This window comes from Aethina tumida, chromosome 3 (genome assembly GCF_024364675.1).
Source record: "Aethina tumida isolate Nest 87 chromosome 3, icAetTumi1.1, whole genome shotgun sequence".
Taxonomy (NCBI): Eukaryota; Metazoa; Arthropoda; class Insecta; order Coleoptera; family Nitidulidae; genus Aethina; species Aethina tumida.
In genome coordinates, this window is record NC_065437.1 from 675,418 (window position 1) to 691,221 (window position 15,804).

At 33.4% G+C, this 15,804-nt stretch overlaps 2 protein-coding genes across 4 annotated transcripts in view; one reads left to right on the forward strand and one right to left on the reverse strand.

Moving 5' to 3' along the window:
- Positions 1 to 15,804, reverse strand: part of LOC109606446 (cadherin-87A) — a 54,919-nt gene that overhangs the window by 3,347 nt on the left and 35,768 nt on the right. For all 3 annotated transcript variants that reach the window (XM_049964157.1, XM_049964156.1, XM_049964155.1), the window contains exons 3-11: positions 5,680 to 5,888; positions 5,488 to 5,619; positions 5,173 to 5,433; positions 3,957 to 4,149; positions 3,792 to 3,904; positions 3,414 to 3,611; positions 2,811 to 3,317; positions 2,434 to 2,754; positions 16 to 1,552 (exon numbers count right to left, since the gene is read on the reverse strand). In XM_049964157.1, coding sequence (XP_049820114.1) covers positions 16 to 1,552; positions 2,434 to 2,754; positions 2,811 to 3,317; positions 3,414 to 3,611; positions 3,792 to 3,904; positions 3,957 to 4,149; positions 5,173 to 5,433; positions 5,488 to 5,619; positions 5,680 to 5,888 — 3,471 coding nt within the window. The remainder of the gene's footprint in view (positions 1 to 15; positions 1,553 to 2,433; positions 2,755 to 2,810; positions 3,318 to 3,413; positions 3,612 to 3,791; positions 3,905 to 3,956; positions 4,150 to 5,172; positions 5,434 to 5,487; positions 5,620 to 5,679; positions 5,889 to 15,804) is intronic.
- LOC109608096 (general transcription factor IIF subunit 2-like) lies at positions 12,893 to 13,660 on the forward strand. The gene has a single exon (XM_020024530.2). It carries the CDS (start codon positions 12,893 to 12,895, stop codon positions 13,658 to 13,660), a length of 768 nt encoding a protein of 255 aa, XP_019880089.2.

Consider the following 15,804-nt stretch of genomic DNA (forward strand, 5'->3'; position numbering starts at 1 on the left):
AAGTAATTAACTAACCATTGTCGTTTCCCCCAATAATATTATAGTGTATTTGCCCGTTGACTCCGGAGTCTTCGTCGGTGGCGTTCAACTGGATCAAAGGCATGGGAGGATTCAGCCTCACGTTCTCTATAACCGTGACGTTGTACTCGTGATGCGAGAACTGAGGTGAATTGTCGTTCACGTCTCTAATTTGCACGTTCAACGGCACCGTTATGGACCTCTTCAGATTGCCCGGCGCACCATCGGAGGCCACAACCTGAATGACGGTCTCGTTGATGACCTCGTGGTCGAAGAAGTTCTGGTTGGCCACGTTTATTTCGCCAGTTTGCGGATTGATTTGGAAGTTCTCGCTGTGCTCCCCCGTCAAGCTGTAGGTGATTTGGCCGTACTCGTCGGCGTCTTTGTCGGTGGCTTTGACTATGGTTATGAAGGTGCCGTTGGGTGAGTTCTCGTCGATGCTGGCGTTGTACTGCTCGGCTGTGAACACTGGGTCATTGTCGTTGAGGTTGATGACCTTTACTTTGACCGTGGCGGTGGCGTTGAGTTGGGGAATTCCGGAATCGAAGGCGATGATTGTGAAGTTGATTTGTTTGGTTGTTTCGTAGTCGATTTGTTTCTTGATTTGGACTATTCCGGTACCATTATTAATTTGGAAGTACTCACTTTCTGGCTTTATTATGTATCCTGCTATGTCTGAGTCCTCGTCAGTAGCTGTGTACGTGGCCACAATGGTACCAACCGGTTGTTCCTCCTTAAGTTCCAAATTGTACTCAGGCTTTTCCAAAGTCCAAGGTGGCAAGAAAACTGGGGGCGAATCGTTAACATCACCAATGGTGATAATTAAAAGACCTTGTCCTTGTTGTACGTTTGGTGCGGTAATATCCGTGACTAACACAGTAATTCTAACAACAGCAGCGACGTCCCTCAAAAGAGGATTCATAACCGTCACCTTCCCGGTGTTTCTATCGACGGAGAAGAACTCTTTGAACACCTCCGTTCCCTCCACTTCGTTTCCGTGCTTGTCCAAAGCTGTAATCGGCTCAGTTGCAGCAAAATTCAAGGCTTCCGAAGTGTTAACGTCCGGGTCTAAGGCTATTAGGGAGTGTACAACGGTACCAACAGCTGCGTCCTCCATAACTTCTGCCTTTTGAGTGGTCGGCTTGAAGTACGGCATCTTGTCGTTGGTGTTGATGACGTTGATTGTTAACGTCGTGGTCCCAGTTAGGGGAGGTTCTCCGTGGTCTTCAGCCGTGATCTCCAAGTTGTACGTGTTTCTACGGTCAAAATCTAGTTTGTTGACGATTTTTATTAGGCCAGTTGTGTTGTCTATGGAAAAGTCGTCGTACGACCCTTTTTGGATTGAGTATTCGATTTCTGCGTTCAACCCCATGTCGGCATCGGTAGCCTGGAGTTGGATAATGGAGGAGCCTTCAGGCAGGTCTTCTTTTACTGATTCCACGTAGTTTTCTTTCTCAAATTTGGGGGCGTTATTGTTAATGTCACGAATTGTTATGTTTACCATCGCCGTGGAGGTAAACTTTCCATCACTAGCCTATAAAATAATATTTAAAATTAAGACTAAGGAAGAATGGAAGGAGGTATTGATTTGAAATTTTTGTAACAAATATAACTTGATTTTAACTATTCTTTTAATTTATTTTGAACGAAATTTCACTTCCGGTTTCCCCGGAAGTGACATCAACTTTGTTAATTTTAATGGAACACCCAGTATATTTTTGGACTTTTAAATTCTACATTTAATTACAAATAAAATGGCTATACCATGTTCTATACCTAAACTCAATAGTTTTTTAATTAATTAAATATTTATTACAAGCGTTCGTACTGCCATCTCTCCTACAGTAGCCATACTCGACTACTGTAGGTTTCTGTAATAATTTCTTCCGCATATATTTACATGAATATTAAAAGTATATTGTCACAAATTTGATATTTTATTATATATAGGAGTTAGAGAGTTATTTGTTTAAAATTGGTTGAATTTGTTATTAAACTGCTTTATCTGGAAGTTTTTTAGATGAAATGTTTGGAGATCAATAAAATTCATGGATCTTGATATAATTATTATTAGGGCCGGTGTTTGTTCGTTGAAAGCGAGTAAAATAAAAGTCGGCATGATGTATTCAAGAAAAGCAAATAAAGTATAATAATGTAGGAGTTGAAGGAAATGAATTTTTCAGTTGGTCTTTTTGCGTTCGGTCTTTTATTGACCGTGCAGCGCACCGAATGAAATGCAGCAGCACATGCCCCTAAAAGGAAAACATGTTGAATTTGCAAAAGGCAATAGTCCAAACAAAAAGCCGACTCAATTTAAAGTTGAGAACCGTACGGGACGAAAGTTTCGTTAATCGACTTAATCAAGCGAAAGAAGTTCCGTCTCGGCATCGGATGAAAAGCGAAACTGCCACTTACCAACACTGTGAGCACGATAACGTTATCAGTATCGTTCGTGACATCCAGACCTTTGTTGTTTGATATTCTAATTTTGCCCAGCTTCGGATCTATGCTGAACAAGTTCATCTCGTTACCGGCGACAATGGAATACGTAATGTGCGACGTCTTGTCAGCGTCCCGGGCCTCCACTATCAGATCGGGGTCGAATTTGACGGCGCCCTCGTTAACGAACACGCGGTATATCGGCTGATTAAACACAGGTGAGTTGTCGTTGCTGTCAGTCAGCGTGACTTTCAACGGGACTATGGTGGTTTGGCCTGTGCCGTCGTCGTCGGTGGCCTGAAGATTTAATGACATTAACTGGACCTCCTGGGGGTTAATTAATTATAACTTACGATAAATTGCAGTTGATATTCGGACTTGGTTTCGTAATCTAAACAGTCCTCCTGCCCAGGATTCTCGCAGAACGCTACGGACACGGTTCCGGTCCTGTTGTTGACGGTAAACTTGTCCGCCCCATTTCCTGCTAGTTTATATATAATTCCGTTTTCACCAAAACGTCCGCTGTCTCTGTCTTTGGCCACTATAGTGGAGACCAACGTTCCCGGCGATGCCATTTCAGATATGGTGGCCGAATAGCCCTCCTGATCGAAGCTGGGGGGGTTGTCGTTGACGTCCAACACGGACACAGTGATGGTGGCGGTGGACGACAGTTTCTCTTCGGTGTACAACTCCCTGGCTACCGCCAGGATGATGAATTTCCTTCTGTTGGGGTCCTCGTAATCCAGATTGTTATTGATCACCCGTATTGTGACGGGGGTCGAGCCGATTGCGTTCTGGGGCTCGATGGAGAAGGCGCCGGAGATGTCGTTCAATTCCAACGAGAACGCCGAGTTATTGCCCTAGAAATTACGTATAAAGTTGCGACCGTTTCGGCGGGGTGTATTGAAAAATGTCGGCCATAAACTTAGGGAGATAATGAGTATTTAATGACTTACCTCATCAGGATCCCTGACGGTCATATCCAGGTCTGGTAACGAGGATCCCTCCGGTATATTTTCGGGAATTTGGACGAAGTATTCACGTTTATTAAACGCTGGAGGTTCGTCATTAACATCCTTGACGATTACTGTTGCGACGGCGTCTGTTACGGTAAGAGGATCATTCCCCTTTACGCCTTCCACCAGTTCGCGGGCCTGCGAAATAAATTTATTTTCTTTCACTTCCTTCGGACCGGACTAAATGAGAATTGATCGTCCCAGTGTGTACGGAAAAAGCACCGGATAAGCTTATTTTAAAAAATACCCTTTAAATCGGACAGCTGGATAAAGGAATTGGCGCCCCGATTAGGGAATTCAAGACAACTTGGAACCCACCTTAATGTTCAGCGTCAGATTTCCTTCAGGATTGTCGATAGCCTCTTTGTTTAAGGGGGTGGCAGTTCGCAGCTCTCCAGTAACTGGATCCAGGAGGAAGTAGTCCATTGGATCTGAAATGGTCAGTGACTGAAACTGTCGACGAACATGTTCGTGTTAACTTACTGTTGACCAATTCGTAGACGATTTTTCTGGGTACACCTCGGTCTCCGTCTTCAGCATGTATTTTCATGACTAAGGTGTTTATTGGGGCACTTTCTAGGACTTCGGAGGTCAAGTTTCCGATGAAACGTGGGGGTGTGTCTTGCACATCACCCACGTTCACAGTCACGTTTGTTGTACTGCTCAATTCACCATCCTGATGAAAATAATTAGTTAAATTGGAGATTTTCTTTGTACAGATAGATAAATTCCTTATCGCATATAGAGAGAGCTGTATTTTGATTTTATACTAGTTTCTAGTTATAAAACTATCAAGAAACATTGTTATTTTTAATGGAACACCCAGTATATCATTGGATTTTTAAATTCCACTTGTAATTGTAAATGGTGTTATATATCTAAATCCAATAGTTTTTAAATGAATTAAATATTTGTAACATGCCTTCGTACTGCCATCTCTCCTACATTAGTCATACTTGAGTACTGTAGGTTTCTGTAATAATTTCTTCCTTATAGTGTTTTAAACTTACATAAATATAGTTTCTGCGGTCATATTTTGTAACAAATTTGATATTTTATCATTTATATTGGACTGGAGACTCATTTATTTAACTACTATTAACTTATTTATTAGAAGTTTATCGAGAACAGATCAAATTATTGATTTGAAATTTTTATAGCAATTATAACTTGACTTGAACTACTTTTCTAATTTATTTTGAACCAAATTTTATTTCCGGTTTCACCGGAAATGACATTAATGTTGTTATTTTTAATGGAACACCCTGTATATTTTTGGATTTTTAAATTCTACTTGTTATTGCAAATAAAATGGATACACCATGTTATATACCTAAATTCAATAGTTTTTGATTTAATTAAATATTAATAATAAGCGTTCGTACTGCCCTCTCTCGTACAATAGCTATATTTTAAGTACTGTAGGTTTCTGTAATAAAATCTTCCTTTTATTTTCATATTGATTTTGAAAACAAAGGACTGATTAACTACTGTCAGATAATTTATAACAACTAGAAATAATGTAATAATGAGTTCAACGACGAAACAAAGAAGATAATTAAGTTTGAATTGATTTTAGTGCTCAGCAAACTGTGGAGGCAAACAAGAATAAAATCCCACAGACGAATCCCAACAACATTTAATAATAGTATGCGATAAAAATATTCGGATTTGAAGTGAAAGGGGCAAACACACTCACCGAAGCCTTCAACAGGAATTCGTATATGTGCTGTTGGGCATAGTTGAGTTTTTTCCTGAGCGTGACGGCGCCAACGTAGGAGTTCTGCGACGAGGCGATCGCCTCCACCCCGAACGTCTCGCATGCATCCTGATATTCGGGTAAATTTATGCATTCCACCTCTATATTCGCTCCGGTCGTGTCCTTATCTTTCACCGAGATATTGGAAAACACCGTCGTGTCGGGTGCGGTGTCTTCGTCGATAAGAATTTCGTAGGGCGCCTGGAAATACGAGATGAATACGCGTTCACACAATTACCACTATGTGGTTATTACCTTTTGGAATTCGGGGGCGTTGTCGTTTTCGTCGAGTATTATGACGGTGACTGGCTCCTCCACGATGTTGTTCTTGGCGTTGCCCTCCACTTCGTCCTCGATGCTGACGATGAGGTTGAGCGTGTCGTTTGTCTGCACAACAATTAAGAAGTTAAGAAGTTGGACGTGTTGACTTTATTTAGTGTAACCTACCTCGTAATCCAGGGGCTTGACGACGGTCACGTCGCCCGTGTCCGGGTTGACTTTCAGCACGTCGGTGCCCTGAAGATCGAAATGCACCGGACTTTGTTCCGGATCGCTACCACCCAACTGATAAATCACGGTGCCGACAGCTGTTTTTTCCGATATGGCCAAGTTGTTCATGTCCATGGAGAAGACAGGTGGAAGATTCGCCCCGCATTCTGCAACAGCAAATCAACCCATTAACATTAACACCCCGGACGATGGATATTTGCGTCTGGTAAATAATAGTTGTGGCGGATCCGTATAATGGAGGCTCGAGTGACAGGCTAATATCTGACCTTTGTACCGGCACTGGCGGCGTAATGTAATCCGAAATGCGGACGTTTTAATCCCCTCGCCTCTATTTCCGATTGACCTGGCCGACGTGGCTCGGAAGCCTGGAGATGTCGCCTTATGTTCACTCGATGGTATCGTGCAATTGCTTTGGTTTTTACGTCGGTTAAAAGCTTTCCGGTAATTTGATTCGTCAGATGTACGAATTCCGTTCATAGGTAATAAATGCAGCTCCGATTTATATCTTATATTATAATAAAAAGGATCTTTTACTTAAGCCTCGATGTGATTTCAGTGAGAAAGCTTTCTAATAATTTGATTTAGTAAATGTGTTTACGGTGTTTCTGCCAACTTGGTGGAAGCTGATAGTTATTTGTTTATTTTGTTTATGATTTTAATGAAAATGGTTTCGTGTTATGTTATTATTACATTATAACTAACATGGTGTGTACCTTGTAAGAGTTGTAAGTGGTACAGTTTAATTAAATTACAACGTTACACGCAGCCCACCTACATCATGTTATTCTGATATTTCCTGACACAATGTCTCTAATCGATCATCATGATTGAGTGGAAGTTATATTGTTATAATTTTCATTTCGATTACTTTAATTTCCTTGAATAACATGCTTTAAAAAATATACAACACAAACAGCGAAATTGAATTGAATTTAAGATTTACTTTCATGTGTTGATTTTATATTTCATTGTACCATACTGAAAACATCAAAAAGTTTTAATCATTTGTCAAATTTTTGATTCAAATAAGATTTTTCCTTAAATTTTATTCATTTAAAACTATTAATTTCAAATTTCAGCCCTTTCAGGAATTAATTTTATATTTGATTTTACTACAACATACTGAAAATATAAAAAAGTTTTATTCATTTAACAAAATTTTGAGTTTTATATGATTTAAAAGTACTGATTTCAAATTTCAGCCCTTTCATGTGTAGATTTTATATTTCATTGTACAGGAATATACTGAAAACATCAAAAAGTTTTAATAATTTGTCAAATTTTTGATTCAGGTATGATTTTTTCTGAAGTTTTAAAGATTTTAGTCATTTAAAATTACTGATTTCAAATTTCAGCCCTTTCAGGAATTGATTTTATATTTCATTTTATTGCAACACACTGAAAATATGTTTTATTCATTTAACAAAATAAATGAAATGTTTCATGTGATTTAAAAGTACTGATTTCAAATTTTAGCCCTTTCATGTGTTAATTTTATATTTCATTTTACAGGAATATACTGAAAACATCAAAAAGTTTTAATTATTTAATAAAATTTTGAGTTTTATATGATTTTTCCTTAAATTTTAAAGATTTTAGTCATTTAAAATTACTGATTTGAAATTTCAGCCCTTTCAGGAATTGATTTTATATTAACATTTTACTGCAACATACTGAAAATATCAAAAAGTTTTAATCATTTAACATAATTTTGAGTTTTATATAATTTTTCCTTAAATTTTAAAGATTTTAGTCACTTAAAATTACTGATTTGAAATTTCAGCTCTTTCAGGAATTGATTTTATATTTCATTTTACTGCAACATACTGAAAATATCAAAATATTTTAATTACTTAACACAACTTTGAGTTTTATATGATTTTTCCTTAAATTTTAACGATTTTTGTCATTTAAAATTACTGATTTCCAATTTCAGGCCTTTCAGGAATTGATTTTATATTTCATTTTACTGCAACATACTGAAAATATCAAAATATTTTAATTACTTAACACAACTTTGAGTTTTATATGATTTTTCCTTAAATTTTAACGATTTTTGTCATTTAAAATTACTGATTTGAAATTTCAGCCTTTTCAGGAATTGATTTTATATTTCATTTTACTGCAACATACTGAAAATATCAAAAAGTTTTAATCATTTAACACAATTTTGAGTTTTAAATGATTTTTCCTTAAATTTTAAAGATTTTAGTCATTTAAAGTTACTGATTTAAAATTTCAGCCCTTTTATGTGTTGATTTTATATTTCACTGTACAGGAACATACTGAAAACATCAAAAAGTTTTAATCATTTGTCAAATTTTTGATTTGTGTATGATTTTTTCTTAAATTTTAAAGATTTTAGTCATTTAATATTACTGATTTCAAATTTCAGTCGTTTCAAATATTGATTTTAAATTGCGTTTTACTGAAACAGCATGAAAATATTTTAAAGTTTTAATCATTTGATAAAATTATGTCTTTTATGTGTTTTTTTTCTTGAATTTCAAACATTTTAGTCATTTAATATGAGTTTTAATCATTTGATAAAATTTTGTGTCTTTTATGTTCTTTTCTTGAATTTCAAACATTTTAGTCAATTAATATGAGTGATTTAAAATTTCAGCTCACTAAGCCATTGATTATAAATTCCATTTCGGCGCGGTATGCTGAAAATGTTAAATTTTAACGTGACATCGAAACGAATAAGTAGATTAATCTGTAAAAAGAGGGAAGAAAATAAAAATCTGTGAAATAGGTTATGAAGTAATCCTCGAGTAAAATTATGCGCCAGTCCGCCGATAAATTAGTCGAATTGTAGTGCCCGCTTTAATTGCAAGTGGCATAAATCCCCATTACAGACGGGGCTAATTAACAACGGACCGGAATATGCACGTTCCATTTTTCCCGCGGCAAGATTCATTGAACTATTTCGGACATCGGACCGGATCCGGGAACGCCGGATCGAAGCCGACGTCCACGGCCGAGGGTCGTTACGCGGGATTCACCGGCAAGGCGGACGGGCAATTTTTAAACTGCACGGCCCCGCGAAATGGGCGCAACGGGCCCGTGGTGAGTTAGTGCCGTTCCCACAGTTGGCAACAAATGCCGACTAATTACCCGAATGTCGGACTCTCCGAGGGCGCTTTACGATTTCGTGTGCGCATGAAAAACGGGCCCCCGCTTCAAATCCCACAACGCTCCGGATTATGTCGACCGGAGCGAAAAACTTTCCTCATACACATTCTTTGAATTTAAATAACCTGACTAAAGTCTCCCATTGTCTTAAGTAACACTTAAATTATGTGCTGGAACATTTGTTATATTATAAAATCAAAGTTTTCAAAGTTACTACAATCAAATCAGGACCAATATTGACTATTTAATCATATATCACCTCTCAAAAATCTGTGTACGAGTCCTAAATCCATTTTTATTACTATAAACTCTTTACCCAACAGTAAAACTACTAAATTATCAATATATAATAATTGTATAAAATTCTCTGGAACGTTAAAAATGTTGAATTTGATTTCAAAATTAATGTAAAACATTTATAGAATTTAAAACACACAACAACAAATTAAGGTAAATTTAATTATTGGAGCAGCATCAGTCTGAAATCAAATCAGAATAATTATTGACGATTTTACCATTCACCCGATAATATTTACGGATTCGTCTCTCAAAAACAATAATACCGAAAGCCGAGCTATAAAATGAAGGCTAATAATTGCGATATACGAGTCATAAAGTTCATTTTTATTGCTAATAACTCTTTGTTCATTTGAACAAATAAATTGTCTTCGAGTTTTATGGCCCCTTTTATTAATTACTTTTATGGTTGGGAACCTAAAAAATTAAGTACTGAACTAAGTAAGTTAAGAGGATGTTAAAATAGTTGGGTAACTAAAATTAAATTAAGAAATTTTCTAAAGCTCCCGAAAGATTTAGTTTTAAAAATAAGATTTAAAGAAGTATAAATGTTAAAACAATAATAATTTGATTTAGAATACTTTTTTGTATATTTTGTATATATTAAAATATCTAAAATTCAATTAATATCAATGATTTTCAGGAAATTTCAGCAAGATTTCTATTAAAATATTCGAAAACTTTAAAAGCTTTTTCAGAGAGTAAAAGAATAAAATTTTATACTTTTTAAAAAAACTTCCACAATTTCAGGACAAGAATCAATAAATTGTTTTAAAATTTGATAAATCAAATATTAGATAATTTTCAGGAAATTTCAGCAAAGATTTCGAGGCAAAAATTATGAAAATTAAAAAGTTGGAAGAAATTTAAAAGCTTTTTTTGAATAGTAGAAAAATAAAATTTCATATCTTTTGAAAAAACTTTCATAATTTCAGGACGAAACTCATAAAAATATAAATATTTTGAAAAATATTTTAAAATTTGGCAAATCAATAAATATTAGATAAGTTTCAGGAAGTTTCAGCAAGATTTCAATGTAAAATTATGTGTATAAAAATGTTGGAAAAAGTTTAAAACCTTTTTCAAGGAGTAGAACAACAAAATATAATATTTTTTTAAGGAAACTTCCTCAATTTCAGGATGAGAATAATAAAAAATATAAATAATTTGAAGTATGTTTTAAAATTTAATTAATTAATATTTGATAATTTTCAGGAAATTTCAGCAAGATTTCAGTGCAAAAATTGTGGAAATTAAAACGTTGGAAGAAGTTTAAAAGCTTTTTTGAAAAGTAGGAGAATAATTTTTTTATTTTTTGACAATTTCAGAACGAAAGTTATAAAAAATATAAATATTTTGAAAATTTTTTTAAAATTTGACAAACCAATAAATATTAGATAACTTTCAGAAAACTTCAGCAGGATTTCAATACAAAAATTATGTATAAAAAATGCTGAAAAAAGTTTAAAAGCATTTTTTTTAATGAGTAGAAGAATAAAATTTTATATTTTTTAAGAAAACTTCCACAATTTTAGGACGAGAATCATAAAAAATATAAATATTTTGAAGAATGTTTTAAAATTTGACAAATCAATAGATATTAAATAACTTTCAGGAAATTTCAGCAAGATTTCGAAGCAAAAACTATGAAAATTATTAATTGAAAGAAATTTAAAATATTTTTTGAAGAGTAGAAGAATAAAACTTCATATTTTTTTAAAAAACTTTCATAATTTCAGGACAAAAATATGAATATTTCAGAGAATGTTTTAAAATTTGATAAATCAATGAATATTAGATAACTTTGAGAAGAATTTCAATGCAAAATTATATATATATATATATAAAAATGTTGGAAAAAGTTTAAAAGCTATTTTCATGAGTAGAAAAATAAAATTTCGTATTTTTTAAGAAATCTTCCACAATTTCAGGACGAGAATCATAAAAAATATAAATATTTTAAAGAATGTTTTAAAATTTGACAAATTAATAAACATTTGACAACTTTCAGGAAGTTTCAGCAGGATTTGAATACAAAATTATGTATATAAAAATGTTGGAAAAAGTTTAAAAGGTTTTTTTATGAGTAAAAAAATAAAATTTTATATTTTTTAAGAAAACTTTCAGAATTTTAAAACGAAAATCAAAATATCACATTTTTCAAGAAAATTTCCATAATTTTAAGACAAGAAAAATATAAATATTTTAAAAAATGTTTTAAAATTTAACAAATCAATGGATATTAGATAATTTTCAGGAAATTTCAGCAAAATTTCAGTGCAAAAATTAAGAAAACTAAAATATTGTAAAAGTTTTTTAAAATATAAAGTATTTTACAATATTATGACATACATTGCAACAATTTCAAAATTATAATAAATAAAAGTATTACATACAAAAATATATATTTTTAAAGAAAATGAAATATATGAATATAAATATTATTAATTAAAGAGATAAATAATCATACAATTTTAAGTATAAAATAGATATTTTAGAGATAGTGTAAAATTGAGCTCGTTCAGCGTTTACGATTAATGTAAAATCATAAATCGGATCACAAACGAAAGAATGAAATGGTATGAGTCGTACAGTAAACAATATATTATATATTGCATGTAGTTACGCCTTTGGTATTGATGCAAATTTTATTCATGAATTTTAAGCATAATCGATAGAGTTCTAAACGGTTCGCTGACATAAAGGGCATGTCTATAGCGCCGTTATTATAAATTACAATATTGCATGACATTTATATTCTGCTCAATGTTAATCCTTTAGGGGAAATTCGGTTAATTCACAATGTCTGCTCACTCTATTACAATGACGATTTTCAAAAATCAAATTTCAATTTACAACCCCCATCTAATCATAATATGTAAATTCCATCCAGGGCATCAAACACTTTATAACAATATATCAATAAATCATTGATGGTTTCGGTTCAGAGTTAAATCGTCGTTGGTCGACTGTAACATTGAAGTAAGTAACACACTAATTGGAAGTGATGAATTGTACCATAGTATTAAACGTTCGTGCCGATATAAAACACGTGTTACCAATTCAGTTCGATGTTTTATGCGGGTCAGAATTTTGCCCTAAGCTAAAAGCTTTTTACGCAGAATGTTTTAGCGCTAAGATAAAATGAACAGAGTAAAAATGGAACCTTTTACAAAAAATTGCGTGTCTAATAAAGAATCGTATTGTTCGATCGGGCACGTACTTTTATTTTAACTCTGTACATGCTGCTTATGTACAATCAAACTGTGGTAACTCTGTGCTAAAAAAAAATATAAAATATTGAATATGAATGTAAAAAATGTGAACATCAATAATCATTTATTATAGAAATATTAAAACAATACATTTGTAATAACAAATGAATTTTATTATTCATGTTATGATTTCATACTATGTGTAAAATTTTCGTTGTAAATAAATAATATCATTTATCAATAAATCAATAAGAGTTATATTTATTAATTAGTTTTTCAACTATATAATTTTGAACCATATAATACATTAAAACTAAGAAAAATATAATATAATTATTTTATATATTGTGTGCTTTTTTACTATTAAGTTAAATAATGTTAAATGTGGAATAATTAATGTATAATCCTTTATCATTTTTACCTGAAGAAAGCCAGGTATTACATTTTTATTTAAATATGCATCCAACTATTTCAAAAACAAATTATTAAGCAGCACCAAAATGCCTAAAGACGTACACAAGAATTGTGCTTTGGACTTGTTCAATGCAAAACGGGGTGTTTGGCTGGTTAAAGTGCCAAAATACGTGGCCAACAGATGGGAGAAAGCACCAGGCAACATTGAAGTGGGAAAACTCAGAATCAGGAAGCCTCCAGGTCAGAAGGCACAAGTCTCCTTGACTTTGGCCGATGAAATATTGAACATGACCGAAGCTGGAGAAGAGAACATCCCACAGGATCACGTTTTAAACGTGTCCACAGTCACACAACAAACTTTAGGGGTGTTCTCTCATTCCACTGAGGGCTCAGATGGTCAACAACCGGAAGCTGAGAAGCTGTACATGGAAGGTAAAATTGTACAGAGACTTGAGTGCCGACCTCATTACGATAACACTTACATGTCACTGAAGAAGCAAAGCATTAAAACAGCTTCGATACCCAACAGGAAAGTGGTGCAGCTGGACCGAGCTGTGAACACATACAAACCTGTGTCTGACCACAAGAACAACATCAAATATATGGAGAGGAAGAAAGCAGAGGGCAAAAGGGCGCGTGACGATAAAGATGCCGTTATGGAAAGGTTGTTTGCTGCCTTTGAGAAGCATCAGTATTACAACATTAAGGATCTGGTCAAGCTTACCAATCAACCGGTGACGTATTTGAAGCAGATTCTTAAGGAGGCGTGCAGCTACAACATGACGGCTCCGCATAAGAACATGTGGGAACTCAAGCCTGAATTTAGGCATTATAAGAAAGAAGAGGATCAATAATATTATATTCAATTGAATAAAAAAATTGAACAAACATTTATCTAAATTTTTATTATACTATAGTGTATTCACATAAGATACTTTCGTATCTACTTTGAATGGAGTATATATTAGAAAAATTCATTTGTGTAATTTATAGACAAGAAATTTTATTGAAATTCAGTCATTATATATATATATATTATTTATTATGTTATATAAATATATAATAATAATAATTATATATAAATATATAATAATAATAATATTTATATATTATATGTATATATTATTATACTCTAGTTTGAATAGGTTGTGGAAATTTGTCTATATCTCAGTTGAATGGAGTGTAGTATAAATTTATACATTATCTATTTACTTTACATTATACCTATAGTGTATTCACATAAGGTAAGAAAATTAGTCATAATAATTATTTATGTGCAAATCATGTCCAGAAAAAATGAATTTATGAATAAAGTAAAGGGAAGAAGGAAAAACGGGTGAGAAAATAAAATCTCGCAAAACATCGAAATAAATTAGTAATCGGACAAATGAGGGCGGCAGGAGAGTCTTCATATCCGTAATCCGCGATATTGGATTCGCACCCGGAATCGCTCCGGTCCGATATTAAGGCCGGAATGCCCATCGTGAATGTATTAACACAGCCGATTCAATAAACGGTGGCTAATTTATTGCGAAATTTGTTAGTCCCGGGCGAATGGAATTTTCAATATAAGCGTGGCACCCGCGAAAGGGGACAAATTATAATAAATCTATAGACCTAGACGGCGATCCGGGTGTCACAATCGATAAAATGTTACTGTGTTTTAAAAGTACCAATTTTTCAATCGGATTTATTCTGTCAAAATATAAAAAAGGTGTGAAATATGTTTCATCAAATAATAAAATGTTTTTATTTGATGAAAATAAACAATTTATTTAACAATGGATATTAAAAAAATATAACATAAAGTTTTAATAAATATTCAATAATAAAATAAAAATTAAATTTGAAGTACAAATAAAGGAATTAACATTAAAATAATACTTTACTTTAATTTTTAGGATTATAATAATTGTTATTGTTGAAATATTTAATATAATATTTCAATATCAAATGTCTAAAAATGTATATTAGTATCCTTTTTTTAAGTTAAATTATGTTAACTTCGTACTACGTATCTGTAATTTTTAACATCTAAATAATAATCAGTTACTGTTGCTAAAATATGTCATAATTATTGCTTTTATATAAAAAAAAATTCAATTACATCTTCAGAAATGATTATTAACATCACTATTCATTAAAATAAGTTAAATTTTGAATGAAAACGAATATATTTTAATAAGTTGTACAAATACTAAAAAATAAATATTTGATGGTTGATAAATGTATAATTTTAGTAACATAACAGAAAAACAGAATCAATATTGTTTGCCAAGCAGTTAATATTGGAATCCATCAAAATAACGTGGGTGTCGGAGTGGCAGGTCGTGTCGGCGTCGCGACGCCTCGATCGGGCTGTCTGGTTTCAATTACGCGGCCGAGGAGGGACGCCGACCGTTCTATATCTTGATTACTCGCCGCCGTTTCGGACAACTTCAAGATTAGTTCCGTGCCGCTCCATCCCACGTCCCATCGTCCCGACACTTTTGACACACGTCATATTTCACGTTCGGTCGTCCGCCGAATGTTTATACATTTGCCCGACGCGGACTCTTATTGGACGATAAATAACGGGATGTACGGGAACTCCCTTGTCCCGCTCGTTTAACGGGGATGTGATCGCTGATCAGCCGAAAGTTATTTTCTACGGTTCAGGGCGCACAACCTCCCCAGTCTCGAATTGAACGTCTTGTTCGGACTAATTTCGGTGTGCTCTTTTTGCTTGCACAGGATGTTCAATGTTTGAACTGGGAGCACTTTTCTGAATTTCATTAAAAACTACGGCACCACTTAATAAGATGCAATTTCCAATGGAATTTTCTGATGCTGTCTACAAATTATCTAATATTAGTTCAGATTTCTATACTCTATTCAAAGTACGTAGAATTATATGTGTGAATACACGATAGATAAATAAAATTTAGATAAATCAATAGAATACAATATATATTCATTAATTATGTTTGAATTTCATTAAAAATTACGACAATTTCCA

Bases quoted from the DNA above. Each gene is read 5' to 3' on its own strand.
- LOC109608096 (XM_020024530.2), top strand. From the start codon at position 12,893: ATGCCTAAAGACGTACACAAGAATTGTGCTTTGGACTTGTTCAATGCA.